Source organism: Hemitrygon akajei, chromosome 8 (assembly GCF_048418815.1).
Source record: "Hemitrygon akajei chromosome 8, sHemAka1.3, whole genome shotgun sequence".
Classification (NCBI taxonomy): domain Eukaryota; kingdom Metazoa; phylum Chordata; class Chondrichthyes; order Myliobatiformes; family Dasyatidae; genus Hemitrygon; species Hemitrygon akajei.
The window spans coordinates 46,906,063-46,929,676 of NC_133131.1; the positions used below are offsets into that span (position 1 = coordinate 46,906,063).

The 23,614-nt window shown below is 43.4% G+C and overlaps 1 protein-coding gene across 1 annotated transcript in view; it reads left to right on the forward strand.

Moving 5' to 3' along the window:
• The first annotated feature begins 1,347 nt into the window (after nucleotides 1-1,347).
• LOC140731414 (scavenger receptor cysteine-rich domain-containing group B protein) overlaps nucleotides 1,348-23,614 on the forward strand; it is a 39,314-nt gene continuing 17,047 nt past the window's right edge. Inside the window, exons 1-7 of the mRNA XM_073052912.1 lie at nucleotides 1,348-1,462; nucleotides 5,599-5,631; nucleotides 7,941-7,970; nucleotides 9,102-9,407; nucleotides 15,131-15,196; nucleotides 16,955-17,269; nucleotides 18,692-18,784. Coding sequence (XP_072909013.1) covers nucleotides 1,348-1,462; nucleotides 5,599-5,631; nucleotides 7,941-7,970; nucleotides 9,102-9,407; nucleotides 15,131-15,196; nucleotides 16,955-17,269; nucleotides 18,692-18,784 — 958 coding nt within the window. The remainder of the gene's footprint in view (nucleotides 1,463-5,598; nucleotides 5,632-7,940; nucleotides 7,971-9,101; nucleotides 9,408-15,130; nucleotides 15,197-16,954; nucleotides 17,270-18,691; nucleotides 18,785-23,614) is intronic.

The window sequence follows — 23,614 nt, forward strand, 5'->3', positions numbered from 1 at the left end:
AGAACCCCAAAGCCCCCCCACTCCCCCATACACAAACAGCAGCAAAGCATTGCACCCCCCTCCCCTACTTACTTCAGCAAAACGCATCACCCACCCAGCCAGCAATAGCAAACCCCCAGAAAGACCACGGTCTGCAGTACAACAAAAAACTACTGGTTCACCCGGCAATTCAACGTGGCACAGGCTCTCCCTCTCCCTTCAAAAAAACAGTAATAAAGAACACAAACATTTTTAGAACTGGAAGACAGTGTTTAGAGAGAAGACTAAACCAAGGCTAACTGCTCCAATTCAGAATAAAACAACAGCAGCAAATCAAACACAGACACCGCTCTGGTCAGTCTCCTTCATAAAGTCATACACCAACGGGCTCCTGCCAACCAAAACTCCCATCTAAGTTAGTTCCATTTCTCTGCTTTTTGCCCCTACCTGTCAAACATTTTAAGTTCACGTATGTCCAAGTATCTTTTAAATGTTGCTAATAATTTGTCAGAACTGAGGGCATCATATTTCCAATTGCAGAGAACAAAATGAATATCTCTGACAGGTCAACGAGCCGGAGAGATATTAATTTATTTGGAGACCCAGTGTGGAAAAGACCCTTCCAGCCCTTCGAGCCTCACCGCCCAGTGACCCCTAACAACCCCTGATTTATAGCCTAACCTCGTCACAGGACAATCTACAATGACCAGTTAACCTACTCACCAATATGACTTTGGACTCTGGGAAGAAGCAGGGGCACTCGTAAGAAATGCACGTATTCCATCAGGAGGATGTACAGACTCCTTACAGAAGGTGCTAGGGTTGAACTCCAAGCTCTGTTGCCCTGGGCTGTAATAACTGCTACACTGCTATCAATGGCAGTGATTGACAGAGGTAGTAAATACTTTGGTTGTTCCATCCTTCCCCACTCTCTCTAAGTTAAAACATGTTTGATTTTTAACTCGTGTCAGATCTGATGGAAGGTCGTTGATCTGAAATTAAATCTTTTATCGCTATAGATAATAGCCCCCTCCATGCCCCTTCCAGTGCAGTTTTCCTTCATTTTTCTCCCATTGTAGATCATTTGAGCCACTAGGTATTCCCTTACAGAGGCAGCAGACACCATTGTTAGGAGGACAGGTACCCAATGTCGTGATTCTTCACCAATATAGAATTCCCCTGAGTGTAGGCCTATGTTAAACTATTGCCTAGTAACAATCTGTGGTGATAGGATCCATCAAAGAGTATTGTCCCCCCACACTTCAAAACTCAGCAGCTGTGTTTGTTTTCAGTGCAGGCGAAGCCCCGCTGTGAGAAGCTGACTACAGTGTGCGATTAAGAGAACTGCTTCTACCTCAACTGAAGGAAATGGCTCTGAGTCACTGTGTGTTTGTTCAGAAAAGTAGATGGAGACTTTCTCTCTTCCTACTGTATGCCTTCATCAGCTCTCTAACTCTTCTGATAATTCTTTTTGGCATCCCCGGTGAGTATATTGTTAGGCATTACTGTACGTGAGAGCCTACTTTTGAACCTCTGGTGTGATGGGTGGTTGGGTTGGCAGTAAATGGTTAAAATCTCATGGTTTTTTCCAACTACCTTCCCAACGTTACTCTTATAAAGGAGTAAACAGGCCTTCCTTTATGTGAAGCTCTGCTTGTGGAAATGGTTCAAATGAAAGCAATTGCTTTCACAAATTGAGATTAAACCACAACTTGGGTTGTGAAGGGATTAAACGAAATTGGCAGGAGAAATGCAGCCGAAGAGAGGAATGAAGTGCATGGGGGGTCGAGGATGCTGGGATAGGGAGCACAGTTTTGGGTGAGGGCAGATTGTGAGACCAGTTGATTGATAATGGCTGGTTTAGAATGCAGGTATCTGAATGTATAAAGGTGGTGAAAGAGGGAGGTGACCTGTAGGCACTAGTAGATGCATGGGACTACGATGAAGTGACCATTCAAGCATAAGAGGAGAGTTGGGAATTTTATATTGCTGGATACAGATGTGGGATCATGAATTAGTGAGAAGTGAAGATATCGTAGAACTAATCTACTTGCTTTGCAGTAGGATTTAAAAAAAACATTTATTGGATTGATTTGCTTGATAAGAGACATATCCTGAGAGAAAAAAGGAATAGAATATGCCAGTATTATATGGATTTTAAAAAGGATATATAGAAAGAACTTGATAGCTGGAGGGAATGGATGATGGAAAGCCTTTACCCTGAGCTGGAGAGTTTCAGTCCAGGAGGAGCAATGTTCCTCAGCACTGGTTATTCAATAAAATGGAAGTGTTCAAGTATTGGCTTCCTTCCAATAATTAAACATTAGCCACATTGATGTATGCAACTCTGAATAGATTAGCAGGAGTATTTTTTAAGTTTCTTAATTTCTTTACATTTTCTTCTTACAGTTTAAGTGTTAGAAAATAAACATTGGAAATGGGAAATTGAGTGAGTCAGTTGAAGGGGAGTGGATGCAGTCACAATCTGTAAAGACTACAGTGGACCACTCGATCATTTAGCTCATAGCTGAATATCCGCTCCATGTCTCCATATAATGGCGAATAATTCACAGAGAGGTTTATTCTCACTGCTTTCCTGATTAATTGAAATGTTAAGAAAAACCTTTTAAAGTGAGTCATATAGCACAGATAAAGGCCTTTCAGCCCATCACATTCATGCTGATTATCAACACTGTGTCTCTGTTTATCCACTTACTACACTTGGTCTGCAGCCTCCCATCCCTTGGCCACTCTGTTCAACATCCAGATTCTTCTTAAAAGTAAGGAGAAGACTTCGGGCACCTTTTTAGGCACAGTGTTTTAGATTGCAAACACTGCCAGGTGAAAATTTCTTTCTTTATGCTCCTCTTTCCTCTTACTCCTTTTCTTAAATCCACTCCCTCTATTTTTCGTTGTCTTCATTCTGGGGGAAAGTTTCTCACCGTCCACCCAATCTATGCCACCCTCTGCATTTTGTATTATTTTTCAGGATTACCCTCAACTTACTTTGCTGCAGGCCCAGCAATCCTGTCTCTCCTCTTAACTAAAACACTCCATTCTGAGTAGCATCCTGATAAATCTTTCTGCACCTTCCCAGTGCATTCATGTCCTCCCTAGAGTGTGGTGACCGAGATTGTGCACGGAACTCCTGCTGTTTCCTAAATAATGTTTTAGAAAGTTATGCCTTGATGTCCATGGCCTTATGTTCTCTACTCAGTGCCTGAAGGCCAGTGTCTGGCATGTCTTCATCATCACCTATCTCCCCTACTACCACTTCATTAATCAACGCACTTGTACCTCAGTATGACTTATGACCCTACCATTCACGGTGTGTGTCCTACCCATACTAGACTTCCTAAAATACATCATTTGAACTTATTGGGGTTAAATTCAATCTGCCAATGAACCACCCAGTTGACCAGCTGGCTCTATTTTTTCCAGAAATACATTTTTATCACTGCAGTTGTTTTATCTAACTCTTGGGTTTCTGGAAGGACAGCAATGCATTCCTAAGGCAACATTTTAATGTAATGCTCAACAATCTGCTAGAAGAACAGCAGATTGAGCAGCATCTGTGGAAAGAAATTGTCAACGTTTTGGGTCAGGACTTCGGGTTGACCTGCTGTGTTCCTCCGGCAGATTGTTTAGAATTCCAACGTCGGTGGTCCTTTGCGTCTCCAACGTTTTAATGCACATGGGTGGTTATGGATAGGGGTCATTGTGACCCTCTCTGAGGCTGATTGTTTGCTCCTCATCTGAAGCAAGAAGCTAAACCTGCCCATCCATGGCACTGTATACTGAACATCTCTCATCCGCAGATTGACACTCTGGTAGTACCCACTAACATTGCAATCCCATCACGTAAAGAAAGATACTTTATACAGCAATGTGAAATTGAAAATGGATTCTTTCCTCGTGTGGCATCCAATTATGAACATTTCCACCTTGGTGAAGCATGGTATGATGTCATACCTCTTGCAAACATGTTTGCAGCAGAAGTTAGATGAAGATGTTCCCAGAATAGCCAACCCTGGTACTTTCAGGATAACTAGATCTTTACACCGTAGTGTCAGCTTCTGCATCTGAATAGCCATTCTGGTAGGCTCAACAGATTACATCTCCACTCCTGACCAACCCCAGCCCCCTTCCCAATCCCCCATGCCATATACAACTCAATATAACCTTGCAATTCCCCCAAGACCTCCAGGAGACACATCAAACCCTCAAGCCCTCACCTAAGGCCAATAACCTAATCTGTGTTCCTGTCTATTGGTCAGCCCCCCCGTCCACTTCCCCAATCTTTGGCCTACACCCTGGGGTAAGTCACTTGCCCAAACTCCAGCAAGGGATCGTTCCAGACCACTACACCCTTACACCACCCCAGCTCAGGGTCACCCAACCTCACCCATCAACCCCTGCCCCCCCCCAGTGAATGTTGGCCCCTTTTCACCAGTCTGCCTGGTCTAATCATTGCCCCAATCAACATCATTAACAAAAGCCTTGGACCTTCTGAACAATGAACAAACTGCTGGAAGAGCTCAGAGGGTTGAGCAGCATCTCTAGGGGGATAGGGATATTCAAGGCCCTGCATCAGGACCGAAGGAGTAGAAGGGATACAGGCAGCAGCATCATGTCAAGGATGTCATCCCAAAGCATTGACCATTCCATCCCCCTCCCCCCCCCCCCCCCCCAACAAATGCTGCCAGCCCGCTGGGTTCCTGCAACAGTTTGTAGTTTGCTCAGATTTTAGTATCTGTAGCTTCCACACCTTATGCATTTTTCCTGGTTCTGTCTTTTTAAGGGGAAGGGAAGGAATAAAGTAATTGGACTGAGTGTCAGAGGAAGGAAATTCCTGGAAAAAGTTTAATTTCCAGCCATTTATAGCCCAGATCTAACTTTGTATTTTTAAGCCTATAGTGCCCTCTGCTGCCTCTTAGAGAAACTGCAGTCTTTTTGTTCGTACAGTGAAGAGACAGGAACAACAAGCAAGCTGTTCCAGGAGCTCAGTGGTTTGAGCAACGTAGGAACTGTCGATGCTTCAGGTCAAAGCCCTGCATCAGGACAGATGTATGATGTAGGGTTTCAACTCGAAACTTCAATAATTCCTTTCCTCTCACTGACACTACTCGACCTGTTGAGTTCTTCCAGCAGATTGAGACACCAAAAGGGTGAATTTGAAAGATGAAAAGCTCACAAATCTCAGAAAAAGTAGCTGTTCAAATATGATTTTAGAATCCTACAACTTGTTATGAGGTGATTGAATCCATTGTGCTCATGCTGGTTTTCCGGAAGAATTACCCAATCTGTTCAATTCCCCTGTTCCTACCCCTACCCCCAACAGCATTGTTTTGTTATTCATCTCCTGAATGTTCTGGGTGGCCATTCCAAGTACCTGATCAAACATGAGGGAGCGAGGTAGCATATGAACAGTAATCCCGAGTTAGGGAGCACAGCACCAAGTCGTCCTGCTGTGTGTGTGTTGGGAGTTCTGCATCCTATAATAAATTTGTCATAATGATTGGGTTGGGTAGAACACACCGCCGCTCAGTATTGATGTTTCATGAAGAGATTGTCAAATTAATTGCTTAAGAGATCTACATCCAACTTCATTTTTTTCAGAAACTGCTCATGTTTCAAAGCGCGAAGTCACAAGTAAGTAGTTTATCTTGAAGCCATACATTGAATATTTTAAAGGTGTATCGATGCATATAGATTTTCAGTCATGGACTCACACACCACAGGAAGACACGGCCCCTGCACTGGCAAGCACCCATTTACAATAATTTAATTTTATGAATATTGTCACGATTCCTCGATTTAAAAACACCCATGAACATACACCCAGATATGTCCTCAATGAATATCCATGCCTACATATACACAGACATGGGAACAAAGTGTGAAGATGATTAAAAATCAATGTTTACCTACACGTTGTGTAGAATTGGGTTAATTAAGGATATAAAGTGAATGGTTTGTCAGCAGATTTTGTATTTGGCATTCACAATACCTCATTCATGCTCACATCTAAAGAAATTAGGAGCCTCAGACCCCGGAAAGAATTGCAGTTCAAGATGCAAAAATAGACTCTATTGATCCCATCTTCAATAGTCTGAGTTTGTTAATCTGATCAATATGAGAATGTTTGCTGGCTCAAGTAATCATTACCCCTTGTATAGGGTCATAAATTCAAGGAGATTAGAAATAATCTGTGTTAGCTAAAAATTCTGATGAGTTAGATCACTGCCACTGCACTGAGCTAATTCCTGGCTATCCTTTTAAACTTGCTATGCAACTCGGATTTTGTGGAGTTACACACAGCAGTTTGGAATATACAGTACTCTGAGTAAAGTCCTTCTTGTAATCCTCACCGCATCTTTTGTTTCTGATTTTAACAGTTTTCTGTAGGGTCAGACAAACCCGATGAGCTTCTACTGAGAACCAGTTTGCGTTATCAAAGCCCAGTAGTGATTTTCATTTCAGCCTGAGTGCTGGTTCCCTGCTATGAGGATTAGCAGACTGAGAGGACTTCTAGATATCTTTTGTTTGTTGGACAAAGGAAGAGTCAGGCAATGGACCGTTTCTTTTGCTATCACCAGACTCTCCTCGCCCCGCCAGCACTTATAACTTGCCAAAATCCTTGGAGCACAAGGATATTCCCTTCCACAATGTCCATAACCAGAATTGGGGAAGGTCCTCCAGCAGCTTACAAAACCCAGTCATAATAGTACAAACCACCACAAGGACCTGCATGTGTTATTTGTAGACAGACAAGGCAACATCCATTGTCAATTCTCTGTTTTCTTTTTGTTTTGGCTGAATGAGAGCAGGGAAGTTGTAGGAGGAACCCTCAGACAGACATTGCCACCAAAATAGTTTTTTTTTTGAAGTTATCTAAACTTCACAGCTTTCAATTTGAATCCCAGATTTCTTCAGGGAGATGTCCTCTGGGATTTCTTTTAACCTTAACCCATGGATCGGGCTTGAATATAGAACTTGTAGAGAGAGATGCTCAGTTGACATGCAGACAGTAACTGAGGCACCATCTTGTCATGTTGTACGAGGAGATGAGATATCCAATGCTAAAGTGCGGGAGTCATTTGGATGTCATAATCCTCACCAATGGCTCCACTGCAGACCTAATCCCAGCACAGACAGGGGTCAAACAAAGCTGAGTCATAATGTCAGAGAGAGACACAGCATGGAAACATGTCCTTCAGCACGCCAAATATCTGCTGACTATCCATCTCCCATTTACATTCATCCTACACATCTTTATTTTCTCCTCATCCCCAAGGGTGGATGGTAGTGTAACGGTTAACACAATGCTATACAGTACCAGTGACCCGGGTTCAATTCCCATTATTGCCTGTAAGGAATTTGTATGTGATCATGTGTGTGTATCTCTCTTTTCCCCCTCTTCCCCTCCCCCTCTTCCCCTCCCCCCTTCCCCTCCCCCCTTCCCCTCCCCCCCTCCCCTCCCCCCCTTCCCCTCCCCCCTTCCCCTCCCCCCTTCCCCTCCCCCCTCTTCCCCTTCCCCTCGTTCTCCTCCCCCTTCTCTTCCTCCTCCTCCTCTCCCTTCCCCTAACTTTAGGTATCTGCGACTTTTGGCCCATTGCATCAGGATGGCCTCAACCCGTGGCAGAACCATGATTTCAGTTCAATTTATTCATTAACAAGATGTTTTCTAAACACAAGGTCACTGGACCAGAACCCTTGTAACATGTTTATTTTTATTCTCCACATCCCACATATAAACTTACAGCGATGAAATGGCAGCTGAGATTCTTGCCAAACATGTTCGTATTTCTTATTGCACTTTGATTGCATATGAATGTGTGTAATTTTTGTTTTGAGAGGCAAATTCTGCATTGATGACTCTGGTTGGTAACTTACAGAGATTTTAAAATCTTGTTTATGTCTCACAGAACTAACATGGTGTTTTTCCACTGTAATTTCAGATGCTCCAACAGCAACCCCGTCATCCATAGGTAAGAGAAATGCATTGGATTAACATCTTCCTTTATTTCTAAGCTTCATTCACTGGTCATTGGCTAGTTCCTTCCTAATTGTCCTTGAAAAGCCAACTTAAAATTTTGTAGGGAGCAAATGGTTAAGATCTTCCATGATACATCTTGGTAGGAAATGCCAAACTTTGACCCACTGTTGAAGAAGGGACAGCTAGGCAGCTCTAGTTGTCAATTGGTTGAGTGACTTAGAGCTGTGGTGGAGTTTCCATGGTCCACCTTCCTTGGGCTTCTAACTGGAACAGGTTTGGGACATGCTCTTTGAGAACCCATGAGAAACTGTTTTGCATCTCAGAGTTGATACAGACTGCAACCACTGTGAGCTAATGCAGGAGAGAGTGAATGCTTTAAGTTCTTCCTTCTGGATGATGCTTCTCAAGTGTTTATGCTTAGTGAATACTACCTAACCCTTGAGCCTTCAGAAGGTGGTCAGGAATCAGGACCTTAGTCACCTGCTACTGTAGCTGTTCTCATGAATCAGTGCCAGATAGTGGTCAGCTCAGTCTTATTGGAGTTTACTTCTGATTTTTTTGCATCCCTCAACATTACAGCTCATCAGATGATGTGGTCAGTATTACCTTCCATTTTGTGGAGTTTGCAGCATGTAAATTGGCTGCAGTGTTTCCTACATGACAACAGTGACTGCACATATCCTGGGGCCATTTGCTGTAGAAAACTCTGTAATGGTCTAAGGGAGTGAAGTCATAGAATTATAGAGCACAGAAGCAGGCCCTTAGACCGATCTAGTCCATCCTGGCCTGGTCTTCTACCTAATCCCATAAACCTGAACCCGGTCCGTAGCCCTCCACACGTCACTCGTTCATGCACCTATCCAAACGTCTCTGTGGAAGTGTGCTCCAAAGTCTAATTCACCGTTCTTTTGTTTTATCTCCTACCTTCCTCTCCTTTGCTCCTCTTTGGCATCATTGTTAACGTGGACATTGTGGGCAGTAAGGCCTGTTCCTGTTCTGCACCTCTCTATATTCCTCCGTGAATTGATAGAGAAGCAAACCAGAAAGTTCTTGAAAAATATATCTCCATTTTAAGAGAAGATCAACAGTTTTCACACTTCTTCTGTCTTTATTTCATTCCCAGAAGTTCGCTTGGTGAATGGGAGGAATCCATGTCAAGGGCTTTTGGAAGTTCTTTACAATGGTACCTGGGGCACAGTGTGTGATGACGACTGGGACATTGTGGATGCTAGCGTAGTGTGCCAGCAGCTGGGGTGTGGCCGTGCACTCTCTGTGGCAGCGAACCTGCCCTTTGGCAAGGGGTCGGGGTTAATTCTGCTGGACAACGTGGACTGCAAAGGAACAGAGCTGTCACTGATCGAGTGTGGAAGCCTGGGCTGGGCCGTCCACAACTGCAACCATTACGAGGACGTGGCTGTCATATGCAATGGTAAAAAATTAGATTTCTGTATTAGACCCAAGAGCTTCATAGTTATCAAAGCCCCATCTTCTGAGTTAATCAGAACTTAAACAAGTGCCTCTTTTGACTTCTCAATCTTCCAACATCCTTTTCCTTTTGTGTTAACCTACATTAAACCATTTCAACCATTAACCTAGAGTCTCCCGATTAAGGAATATCTCTTCAAATTCTTACTCCAAGTCAGTCCATAGTTTTCACTCTCCCCTGGCTGTAACATAAGTCTAGATCCAACCATTTCCCCGTAACTGATTTTAACAGTCAATTTTTTGGCACAAGCACTGTTGTTGACAAATTCCAACTTCAGAAATCCCTCCTCAGCATCCGTCATTAACTCTCTGCATTACCATCTTTCCTCATTGAAGATGCTCCTTAAAATCTATTATACCGCCAAATGCTTCAGTATCCCCTTTAGTATAAGCGCCTGTCAATTGTTGTTTGATAGCACTCATGTGCAGGACCTCAAGCTGTCAATAAACAATCTAAATGTGTTTCTGTCGAGAAAACTCTGCATTCGACTGCAATGTTTTTGTCAAATCATTCGAGTCTTACTCTAGTATGCTTATCCTTCTATAACGATCCTTCTTACCTTGAGCTAGCCCAACCAGCCCTCACCATGTCAACCATGTTCTAAGGCGCAAAGTAAATAATGGCTGGTGGAACAAGTAGCCACATTCTCAGGATCCCACACACCGTTCATCATAGTGACTGCTTCTGGCTTGGAGGGTCCACTCCACTAAATCTATTGAATTGAATTGACTTTATTTCTTACATCCTTCACATACATGAGGAGTAAAAATCTTTATGTTATGTCTCTGTCTGAATGTGTAATGTGCAATCATAGTAATTTATAATAAGTAGAACAGTCAATGCAACATAGAAATACACTCAACTCAGCGTGAGTTAATCAGTCTGACGGCCTGGTGGAAGAAGCTGTCTCAGAGCCTGCTGGTCCTGGCTTTTATGTTGCGATACCGTTTCCTGGATGGTAGAGCTAGAATAGATTGTGGTTGGGTTGACCCAGGTCCTCAGTGATCCTTCAGGCCCTTTTTACACACTGGTCCTTGTAAATGTCCTTAATCATGGGAAGTTCACAACTACAGATGCGCTGGGCTGTCTGCACCACTCTCTGTAGAATCCTGCGATTGAGGGAGGTACAGTTCCCATATCGGACAGTGATGCAGCCAGTCAGGATGCTCTCAATTGTGCCCCTGTAGGAAGTTCTTAGGATTTGGGGACCCATACTAAACTTCTTCAACCATCTGAGGTGAAAGAGGCACTGTTGAACCTTTTTCACCACACAGCCGGTGTGTACAGACCACGTGAGGCCCTCGGTGATGTGGATGCCGAGGAACTTAAGGCTGTTAGCCCATCTCCATTCCTCCTGTAGTCCACAACCAGTTCCTTTGTTTTTGTAACATTGAGGGAGAGGTTGTTTTCTTGACACCACTGTGTCAGAGAGATGACTTCTTCCCTGGAGGCCATCTTGTTATTGTTTGAGATTAGGCCACTCAATGTAGTGTTGCTGGCAAATTTAATTAGCAGATTAGAGCCATGGGTGGTGACACAGTCATGGGTATACAGGGATTAAAGGAGGGGACAGTGCACAGCACTGAGGGGCACCTGTGTTGAGGGTCAGAGGGGTGGAGGTGAGGGAGCCCATTCTTACCACCTGCTGGCGATCTGACAGGAAGACCAGTATCCAGCTGCACAAGGCAGGGTGAAGGTCGAGATCTCTGAGCTTCCTGTCGAGCCTGGATGGAGCTGTGGTATTGAATGTTGAACTGTAGTCCAAGAACAGCATTCTTATGTAAGCATCCTTCTTCTCCAGATGTGCAAGGACAGTGTGTAGAGCAGAGGTTACTGTGTCGTCTGTTGATCGGTTGTGTCGGTAGGCAAATTGTAGAGGGTCCAGTCCGGGCAATAACAAGCTGCAGATGTAGTCCTTGACCAGCCTCTCAAAGCATTTGCTTATTATTGAGGTGAGTGTGACAGGACGCCAGTCGTTCAGGCATGTTATCTAGGTCTATTTTGGGATAGGGACAGTGGTGGATAATTTGAAGCAGGAGGGCACTCTCCCCTGGGAGAGGGAGAGATTAAAAATGCCTGAAAACACGCCTGCCAGTTGTGCTGCGCACATCCCGAGTACCCACCCTGGGATGCAGTCCAGTCCCGCAGCCTTGCGGCTGTCCACCCATTGGAAACGGCTGCGTACCTCAGCCTCGGAGATGACCAGGTTGCAGATTGTAGCGGCGGCTTTCCTCGGAGGCTCAGAGTTAGCGACATCGAACTCGTAAAAGCAACTGAGTTCCTCTGGGAGAGAGGCCGCGATGTTGGCGGCACCACAACGTTTGCACAGTACATGAGACAAGAATTGGTGGGTGGGTGAGAAGGAAAGCGTGCAGGTTTGAGATAATGGGCCAAAGAACCAAAGTAGGCTTGAGCAAGGTTTTGTGTTTCTATCTGTCATCAATTGTTATGATCTGAAATACAAGTGACTTTCAGTTGGGATTTCCATTCGTGCTAAAGCAACAGAACTGGGATGCATCTAATTAATCTGAAAGATGTAACACAATTTTATTAGCCAAGTGGTCTGCTGAATTGCTTACAACTCAGGAATCCTTTGTTTAAAACTCCCCATTGCCACCTCCCTCTCTCTCTGCTTTGTAAACATTAACATTTCCACCAAGGTTTTGGTCAGCAGTGCTGAATTCACCGTCTGTGGACCCTGTTCCAAGAGAAACGCAGAGCAGCGGCTGAGAGCTGCTGCCCCTCAGGGCCAGAGATCCCACTTCAACCCTGACCACAGGTGCCGTCTGTTTTCACGTTGCTCCCCGGACTGGGTGAGTTTCCTCTGTATGTTCTAGTCGCCACCTGCAAACCAAAGATATGTGGCTTTGTAGGTTAATTTCCCATTCTAAGTTACCCCTAGTGTTTGGGTGTGGGGCCACTGATGGGAATGGGAGGATCTGGTGTGATAGGTGTAGGATTGGTTGCGCTTGATCGTCTGCATGGACTTACTGGGCCTGTCTCCATTCTGTGTGATTCCAAGAGTCTCCTTCTTATCCTGCAAAATACCTGGGGATCCTTCATTACAGCAGAGACTAATTATCAAGTTGTTACCTTGTTCTCTAACAAATGACGTGGAAATGTTTTCACAAACATCCAGTGCCATTTTGTGCTGAATTTGCTCAAACCCAAGTATTGAGTTAGAACAGGCAAGGATATTGGTTATTGATTATTGGTTTAATCTGTTGAATATTGAAAGGCCTAGACAGAGTGGATGTGGAGAGGATTTTTCCTATAGTGGGTGAGACTAGAACCAGAGGGCACTGCCTCAGAATAGCAGGACTCCATTTAGAAGAGAGATGAGGAAGAATTTCTTTAGCCAAAGGATAATAGATCTACAAATTCTTTGCCACTGAAGGCTGTGGAAGCCAAGTCATTGGGTATATATAAAGAAGAGATTGATAGTTCTTGATTAATCAGGGGTCAAAGGCTAAGGGGAGAAGGCTGGAGAATAGGGTTGAGAGGGATTATGGGTCAGCATGATGATGTGGCGGAGCAGACTCAATGGGCCAGATGGTCTATTTCTGTTCCTACAGTATGTCTTATGGTCCTATGATTTTATCATCTTTAGTACTGTCATGTGTACCAAGACACACTGAAAAATTTTGGTTTGCATGCCATCCACCCAGATCAGTGCATTGAGGTAGTACAAGGGAGACATCAGAAAGCAAAATTAAGTGTTGCAGTTATAAAGGAAGAGCAGTGTGAGCAGATAATGAGGCACAAGACCAAAACTATGTAGAATATTAGAGAAAGAATCCATCTTGACATACAAGGGGACTGTTCAATACCAATAGATGGTTTCCTTGCAGAGTTGTAGACAGGTAGGGGAACAGCAGTCAGGATCTGATGAGCGTTTGTACTCACGCTAGTGAATTGGCATTGAAGGAATATCCAGCTTTCCTCACCCTACCTCTGGTCTTGTAAACCTGGAGATTTGTTCCTTCTGGTAGTCAAAAGGCCCAAGCCAATAAGCTGTACTATTTGTTGGGGTGAAACATGATGGAGATTCATCGTTACATTCAAAAACGGGGCAGCTTGTATTGCAGACTACTAAAGATCAAATCGTAGGGCTGGCTGAGATAGTGAAGCTCTGGTAACAGATGTAGAGGGTGATAGATATGACAACTGTACAAGTGAGCTCCATTCCACACTTAAACAAAAATAATGATCACAAGTCCATCACGGGTAAAACCTTCCCAACCATTGAGTGCATCTACATGAAATGCTGTTGTAGGAAAGCAGCATCCATCGTCAGAGATCCCCACCACCCAGGCCATGCTCTTTTCTTGCTACTGCCATCAGGTAGAATGTCCGAGATCCTCAGGACTTGTAGTACTACCATGTTCAAGAACTGCTACCCCTCAGCCATCTGGCTCTTGAACAAAAGTGGATAACTACACGTGCTTGCCCTTCCGTTGAGATGCTCTTACAACCAATGATCTCATTTCAAGGACTCTGTCTCATTATTTATTTATTGCTATTTATTTATACCTGCATTTGCACAGCTTGTTGTCCTCTGCACTCTGGTTGATCTTTCATTGATATCCTATAGATTTGGTGAGTATGCCCACAGGAAAGTGAATCTCAGGGTTAAAAATGCTGATATATATGTACTTTGATAATAAAATAGATTTTGAAGTTTGAACAATAATTTTAACTTTTTCTTAGATGTACATTAAAATTCACACAGAGTTCAGTCACAGAAGTTTACCTCTGTGAATAAAGCCATTCAATTCACTGTCTCCATGAGAGACAAAATAAATATATTTCATAACATAAACAGTCTGACTCAGAACCTCTCTCCATTTCCAGGAATCAGAGTAAGCAGCGTAAAAGTCAGTGTGCATCATCTTTCAAAATGTTTAGTTGGAGATACAGCAGAGTTGCTGGACTGAAGTTTCAACAAATTTCCTTAAAGATCACAAATGGGATTTGGAATAAGTTGACCGCAGGATCTAGAGATGGTTTCGGTTGCCAGTCTGGATCAAAGCATTCTTGCAAGCGTAGAATGGGAGGGTGCTTGAATTGTGTTTTCACCCCTCTCCCACAGCTGCTTTCTGCTGTCAGAAGGCGTGCCCGGCTAGGGAACTTCACCCATCAGCATTTTCACTGCCTGGTTCACCTTTCATCTCCCTGGGCACAGGCAAATTCAGTATCAGTAGTATTGGAAAGAGTGTAAGTAGAGGGAAGGACAGTTTCTAGTCCTGACTCTATCCAGATATTTGTCATATAGGTTAAAATGCCGTCTTTTCAGCTGGTCGTTAGAGCCCCTCATTGAAGGCAGAATTACTCCCCAATGCACTTCCAACTACCTTAAAATGCTTCCGTCCCTCCTTTCTCCCTACCCCATATTCCAGCTACCCAGCAAGCATCTTAGATAGTTCGGGACCCACCAGAACTATTTAAGTAACGTTCTATTTCCAGCAGTTAGGAACAAAATCATGGGAAGGTTGTGATTCCTACTTTGTCACAATTACTGCCAGAAGATCAGGTAACAGATTTTCGGATCTCCATGATGTAAGCAGGGATCGTCATGATAAATGTACAGAGATACAAACCTCTGGGTCAAGTCATCTTTTCAAATGGGTAATCATTTATGCAATGTTATCTTTTTCCCTTTTTAGATTTCACTTCTAAACCTGTAAGCAAGATAAATGAAAGCAAACTATCAATGTGGGAACACATTCAAGGTAATTATTACAAAAATACAACAATTCCAACGTTAACACTATGTTTCATATTGTGTGTAATTGTCCTGCTGCAAAGTAGATTCTATCGTGTAAAGGTGGACAGAAGTCCTTAGCCATGTGGGAAAGAAGTGAAAGTGCTCCGAACATCTATATGCTGGAGGAATTCAGCAAGTCAGGTGACACCTATGGAGAGGAATAAACAGTCGACATTTCGGGCTGAGACCCCTCATCAGGACTTTGTGTGTGTGCGTAGAGTAGATAAGAGAATAAATCAGCCACAAAGGGTCAGAACAGACATCAGCAAGCAAAAATACACACAGCAATAAAATCCAACTGCATTGAAAAAATTACAGCGCCTATAGAAAGTATTCACCTCCTTCGGAAGATTTCATGTTTTATTGTTTTACAACATTGAATCACAGTGGATTTAATTTAGCTTTTTTTTTACTCTGATCAACAGAGAAAGATTTTTTCATGTCAAAGTGAAAACAGATCTCTACAAAGTGATCTAAATTAATTACAAAATTAAAACACAAAATAATTGATTGCATAAGTACTCACGCCCTTTAATATGACACACCAAATCATCAGTGGTGCAGCCAATTAGTTTTAGAAGTCACATAATTAAATAGAGATCTGTTTATGGAGACCTATGTGCAGTCAAGGTGTTTCAACTGATTGTAGGAAAAATACTCCTGTATCTGGAACGGCTGGCGGGTCAGTATCCTTGCAAAAACTACACCGTGAAAATAAAAGAACACTCCAAGCAACTCTGAAAAAAGGTTATTGAAAAGCACAAGTCAGGAGTTAAATAAAAGAAAATTTCCAAGTCACTGAATATCCCTTGGAGTTCAGTGAAGTCAATCATCAAGAAACAGAAAGAATATGGCACAGCTGTAAATCTGCCTAGAGCAGCCTGTCCTCAAAAACTGAGTGACCGTGGAAGAAGGGGTCTAGCGAGGGAGGCCACCTAGAGACCTATGACAACTCTGGAGGAGTGGCTGAGATGGGAGAGACTGCATATACAACAGCTGTTGCCCGGGTGCTTCGCCAGTCACAGCTTTACAGGAGAGTGGCAAAGAGAAAGCCACTGCTGAGAAAAACACGCATGAGATCTCGACTAGAGTTTGCCAGAGGGCACGTGGGAGACTCTGAAGTCAGCTGGAAGAAGGTTCTATGGTCTGATGAAACCAAAATTGAGCTTTTTGGCCATCAGACTAAATGCTACGTTTGGCATAAGCCAAACACTATACGGCATCACTTTAAGAAATTATCCCCATAGAATTCCCTGAGTTAGAAATTTTAGAAGGTGACAGAGCAAGGTGCTCAAACACAAGAAAAGAATCCAAGTGACACACACAAAATGCTGGAGGAACTTAGCAGGTCAGGCAGCATCTATGGAAAAGATTAAACAGCCGACGCTTTGGGCCAAGACCCTTCATCAGGACTGGAAAAAGAGATGAGAAGAAGTAAGGTGCCCAGTCACTCACTGGCCAGTGGGAAATTGATCGTCGCTGGTAAAGAGTTCTCCCCATTGCTGTCATTGAGAGTCAATAATCCTCATCAAAAGTTAACAGCTAGAGAATGGATGGGAAAAGATAGGGTAGAGAATATGCTGTAGCATCAGGGAACTGTTCATTCCTGAGTATAACCTGATTAAGTACTCTTATTATCTTTTAAAATGTACCTCATGAATTAATTAAACCCAGGTTCATGAGAAAGCCTCTAGTAATAAAAAGCTCTCTTTTCTTCTTCCAGGAGAGGGCAACGTTCGATTAATCAACGGCTACAACTCATGTCAGGGTAGAGTAGAGATTAAGTACAGAGGACATTGGGGAACGGTCTGTGATGACGACTGGGACATGAATGATGCCAAAGTGGTGTGCCGGCAGATCGGCTGTGGTACAGCCATATCCTCCACCACCAATTCCTACTTTGGATACGGAAAGGGGCTGATTCTAATGGACAATGTCAACTGTGACGGGGGCGAGTCATCATTGTTGAGCTGCCACAGTCTGGGATGGGGCGTGCACAACTGCGGCCATCATGAAGACGCAGGGGTCATCTGTGCAGGTATGGTTTTCACCAAAATAATCCACCTTCCTCACTCGTTTCTTCTCTTCCCAACTCAGTGCAGTCTCTCTGACACTATAATGGGTGTCTGCTCATCAGAGCTAATGGGCTAAGATCAGAGTCAGGCTCTAAGAATATCGTACGATAGGATTTGATTACTCCCAGCTCATCTTGACTCAAATCCTTCCCATTCAGTCTTGTTTATAGTAGATATGTTATCCTGTACAAACATGCCTAGTGTTTCACCTCTTCCTAACCCTGTACAAATCTCCTCATGTTTTGATCTGCAAGAAGTATTTTTTTAAATCCCAATGTTATTCTAATCTCCACATACTGGCCCACTCACACTGAACACTACTCATTACAAAACCTTGCAGACTATAACCCTATTTATTAATTATTTATCACCAGGTTCCCGAGCCTAGAAATTTGATTTCATTGCTCTTGTGACAAAATCATTATCTACTCAAACCTTCTTCTTAACCAGGCTGTTAATTCCTCTACCTTATTCCAGAATTCTAAACCTGCTTAATCTTTTCCACTTGTAAAGTGTTTCAGCTCATCTTATTGTGATAGAGAAGCACTCAGTAAATGCACTGCTTACACACACACACACACACACACACACACACACACACACACACACACACACACACACACACACACACACACACACACACACACACACACACACACACACACACACACACACACACACACACACACACACCTACCTGTCATTGCACTGAGCATGCCCATTTCAGTGTCTTCCCCAGTATATTCTCATAATGGGTCCTAAACTGAGCCAATGAGCTCGGTTGGCTTTATGTTGCCTTTCCTGTCGTGCCTGGCAGAATATTTCTTTAGTAATGAGGATGTGCAAATGTGTCTATGTTGTTTTTATACTGTATTTAAGGTAGATACTTCTGTTTACTTTGTAATATGATTGTAATTACATTGCGGGGTACATCATATTCTAATTCATATGTAGTTTTAAGTTAACTTCGTTGGTAATTAAAGGTGGCATGTCTTAGTGCCTAATAAAAGGAGCTCTTCACCCTCGGAAGGGATGAGAGATGGGGGCTGCTGGGAGCTCACACTGCATAAGAATAAATACAGAGCCATTATTATGTTTTTTGCTAGATAATCTTTTGTAAATATTGGCAGTTTCCTTTTCACTATTTTCTCTAATTTTTGTAAGTTTGATTTTTGACGCACCAGATAAACATCCTTGCACTAAAGTGCTAAGCGACTCCAGCCATATTTATCTTTGATCATAACCCACGTATCTGGCACTTAGCATATTAAAAATCACCTTTCAATACAAGTTAGACACTGTCCAGTGTCAAACATAAGATGATGTAACTAAGCTCTCTGTTGCTCAGCATTTTAACTAAGTGATCTTTTTTGATTTTCTTCAAGATTCTTGGACTCCCGCGGCAGTTCAAGTTGCTTCATCCACTGGATTTTCTACACCATACACAGGCACAGATTCTACTCCATCTACCAATCACAGTAAGGACAGTTGATATAAACTTACCCAAAGCAGATACTGAATTAAAAAAAAAAAATCGATTAGTCTGTAACATTCCGGCACCTGGGTAATCATTCCCACTGCCTGAACATGCTAGAAGGTCTGTATTCCAGACCATTTTCAAATGCTTTCCCTAAAAGATAATGGAGGAATTTTCAGAAGAAATGAAGTAATTGTGATTGAACTTCTAGTTGATATCTATAGGGTTGTGTTCTTGTAGTTTCTGCTGAGGTGTCAACTGAAATGATGTTCTGGTTTTAACCTGAAGGCATTATTGAGTATTTTATATGGCCAGCCTCCTGCCCGGTAGATCTCTTGCCAAAGAGACAAATAAAGTAACAGTACATTTAACAATGGAGGAGGGAAGGATAGAGTAAAAAGAAAAGTGACATTGCTGGGCTGAGGGAAACTGCATCTGTCAGGAGTGGGCAGGCCACAGGGGTAAGATCAGTCACGTGTGATGAGATGGTTAAGAGGGGTTTGCAGCTGGATTCGGGAGTCTGGGCTTTCAGTGGTTACAATGGGGAGATTGTAGAAGTAGGGTGGTTTATGAAAGCAGTACACTGCAGACATAATGCTTCAGTCTAGTAGAAACTCTTCAGCCATTGATCTAGAAACAGTTCCTACAGATCTAACCCTTCCTTTGTCTTTACAGCAAATGTTACAGGTAAAAGCAACCATCCTCAAAAATACATTTCAATGTAATCTGCCTGATGAACTCCAACACCACCCTCCCACCATATACCCTCCACCCCTCCCCCTTCCCACCAACCATTGTGTCCCTCGCAGTCATAGAACTACAAAACATATTCAAAACAGAAATAGGCTTTATATTGATGTTTATGCAATTTCTTATTAATAGAAGTATTATTTCTGGATCAAAACTTCTCATAATTTTAAAGACCTCTTGTAGACCATCTATCAGTCTTGACCAAAGGGATCAGTTTATTCATCCTTTCCTCTGACATTTCTGTTGTTATCCTTGTGATTCTTTACAGCATCCTTTCAAACTCTCTATATCCCTTTTACATTACGGTGACCAGAACTGTTCATTTTAACATTAGATACAAGTTTAGCATAACTTCCCTACTTTTCAAATCTATTCCTCTAATATTAACATTTATTATATGGTTTGGATTTTATATGATCTTTCTAACTTGTGCCTTAACTTTTAACAACGTAGTATGTTTGTGCTACAGGACCCCTTTTTTTCCTCAAACCAGTTTAAATCATCATCTTCCACTAAATCATATCTCTATTCTTTTTACCAAACTGTACTACCTCAGAACTTCATTTGCCATTGACATGCCCATTCTGCATGTTCGTTAATGTCCTCCTATAGTTTGCTGGCTTTCTCCTCAACCTTAAGTTTTCTTGAGGATATTATAGCCAAGATTGGTAATGAAGATAAGCTCCCGCTAACTATTGCATGCTCCCAATGGCATGCATCTCCAATAGCCTCTGACAAGTCCAGCTCCTGGCCTTCATGTGTAGCAGGTGTTTCTCTTCACTCTTCTGACTGGTTTTCATCAACCTACTCCTTCAGCTCGCGGCTGCATTGATGGACTGCAGCAAAGCCATCTCGGATCTGGGTGGGAGGGCATGTTTGGGCTAGGTGAAGGATGTCCTGGGTTGGAGCACTACAGGGGCAAGATGGGGTTTGTCAGGTGCCCCATTGGTGTAATGTTTGCGCTGTTTTGGCCTGTATCTATTTGTGGCTGTCCAGTTTCCCTGGTAGCTGTAGTAAGGCCTGGGAGGAGCGAGGTGAGGTCATCAATTCTCCGCCGGGTATGGGGGCTGTGTGTTGCTGTGCCAGTATTGGGGCCATTCGGTGCGTTTGCTATAGGAGTCAAGGTTTTTCAAGTTGCAGAAAGGTTTTCGGGATTTGAGTCAGGGGGTTAGAGGAGTTTACGAATTGGAATGTTGTTGGGCATATTTTGGATATGCCTGTGCAATTTTGCTGAAGCTGCTCTTCTACAGATCTCTTGGGGCTTATTGTTGGGAGCCATTGGCCAGGTGTGGATTTTACGGTGCCTGAGATTAATCTCATACAAGTATCGATGATGTTCATGTAAACGCTTCTCTCCCAGGTGAGTGCGTAATATTTGGTGACTGAGAAACATAGTGCCAGGCTAGATGTTCGTAGGACTGGCTGGTTAGCAACCAGTTTGTTCCTGCTATCTTCCTGATCATGGCCATTTTAGATTTTAGTTTCTTTGCCACATTTTGAAGGTGGATCATGTTTGAGAGAGTTTGATCTAGTGTGACTCCTAAGTACTTTTAGGTGTGGATCGTTGGGTAGCTGTTTGTCATTTAGTTTGATATTAAGTTTAAGTTTGGTTAGTCGGTTGTCCAGATGAAATATGGAAGTTACTGGTTTGATGACATTCGTATTTAGGGACCACTTTGAGAAGTAGTTGGATAGGGAGTTGATACCTCGGGTAAGGTTTTTTCAATGGTTTTGACTTTGTTCAATTAGAAGGCTATGGCCCGGTCATCGGTGTATCTAAATATAGCAGATTTGGTTTCAGGGACGTCACTGAGGTATAGATTGATCAAAGTTAGAGCCAGAACTGACCTTATGGGAGGACGCCATTACAGAATTTCATAATGTGACTGGTGTCACTTCCTAGGAAGGAGAAGAAAGGAGGGGTGCCTGTCATTCTGTAGAGGAGATCTACGATCTTTTTACATGGGATGCTTCGGGCTACATAGAAAACCTACAACACAATACAGGCCTTTTGGCTCACAAAGTTGTGCCGAACGTGTCCCTAACTTAGAAATTACTAGGCTTACCTATAGCCCTCTATTTTACTAAGCTCCATGTACCTATCTAAAAGCCTCTTAAAAGACCCTATCATATCTGCCTCCACCACCGTTGCCGGAAGCCCATTCTACACACCCACCACTCTGAGTAAAAAACTTACCCCTGACATCTCCTCTGTACCTACTCTCCAGCACCTTAAGCCTGTGTCCTCTTGTGGCAACCATTTCAGCCCTGGGTTTTAACATTAAGCCTTGGTTCCAAATGGTGTTGTATGCAGCGGATAAATCGATTTTTAAAAAAATTGCTCCGATTTTCTTTTTGAGATCAAAGCCTGATACAATGTATGATGTGAGTGCGAGAACTTCTCCTCTGGTGTTGTGATGTTGTCTGAAGCCAGCTTGGTCAATCAGTAGCAAAGGCAGGCTACCGGAGGCCTAAAGTCAGTTGCTTCGGGCAAATGGGGCTCGTCAGCTGTGGTTGGCAGCTCATCTAGGAGAAGGAAAACTCTGATCCCAAACCTCTGCTGCCTTGCGGCTGTACCCACTCATGGGGAAGGGTTTGGGAGTACACCCTGAGGGGAAAATCCAGAGCTGTAGTCCCTAAGGCAGTCCTACATTGAGTTTATCACTGATAGACAACTCCTGTGACACTGTTGGTGCCACACTGTATCAATCTCTACCATTCCTTTGGGTTCATCAGATGTGTGTGGGGGGGGGGGGTGGACCTTGCTACACATGGGTAACGCTTGCTCTCCATATTGTACTGCCCTGGCTCTGCAATTCTACACAGCTAGGATACAGCTTCCATGGTCGACCCGTACCAACAATCGGCCCTGCAGGCAGACAATTAGTGCAGAGCCACGATGAGGTAGACTATGAAGTCAAGGGTCCATCTTATTGTAGTAGAGGACAGCTCAGTAGTCTTAAACCAGTAAGATAGTGGCACATTCAGTTGCTTCAGCTTTCACAGGGTCAACTAAAGGTGCTACTGTCCTATTTAAAAGTATTTTTAATGATTGTAAGGTCCTGCTATAGGTTAAGAACTTAAAGTGCTACAAGTCTACGCCATCAGTGAGTTGCTTGTTGGAGGAGGAAATGAAGGAGCTGTGTGTCGTGCTGCTGCCTGAGTTGGAGGAGGCTTACAGTCTAATAGCGAGTGATCACCTTGGTCGCTTTTATTGTGATCGCAAGACCCTTTTGGACGTTGTTAATGTGATATCAGATCTACTGAGTTATTGGTGGAGAGCAGGGGTGGCTGTGTGGCCTCGGTCACAGCGACCAGGAGAGAGCTGTCCGAGATGGTGCACTCCAGCGGGGCTGGGGTGCTGCCTCCCACCCACTGTTCACACTTCAGAAGGCAGCAGCTGTTGTGGTCAACTGAAGGTTTCTGTGACATTGAATGGCTTGAGTTTGGACTCTTTCGCTGGGTGGCTGTATCTTGCTGTTTTATACATGTTATGTGTGCTTTGACTGTTGGTGCTCTGTTTTGCACCTTGTTCCCAGAGTAATGCTGTCTCATTTGGCTGTATTCATGGATGGTTGAAGGACAATTAAACTTGAATTGAATTATAGCAGTGGGGTAGAAGCTGTCCTTGTCCTCCAGCCTGCTGGTACCTGTTTTCAATCTTTTGTATTTTCTGCTTAATATGAGGGATGACTATGTCCAGGGTGGGAGTCATCTTTGATTGTGCTGGCTCTTTTATTGAGGCAGTGAGAAGTGTAGATAGAGTCTAGGGAGGGGAGGCTGGCTTCCATAATGTGCTGAGATGTGTCCACAACACTCTGCAGTTTCTTGAGGTCTTTAGAATTGCAGTGAGTTGAGGTTGCATGGGAGGCTGCCATTGATGTATGCCATGGCCAGCCTCTGAAACACTTTGTGATGGTGGACGTCAGAGGTGCTGGACAGTTTGCAGCTATGTCTCCTTGTTTGTGACTCTTCCACTTGCAAACACCTAGCGATTCCATTGCTAATGGCCAAGCTTTCCTCCCTCCCTGAAGCCAGCAAACAATTGCTGTTGTCCTCAATCCCTGTCCGTGTATTACAG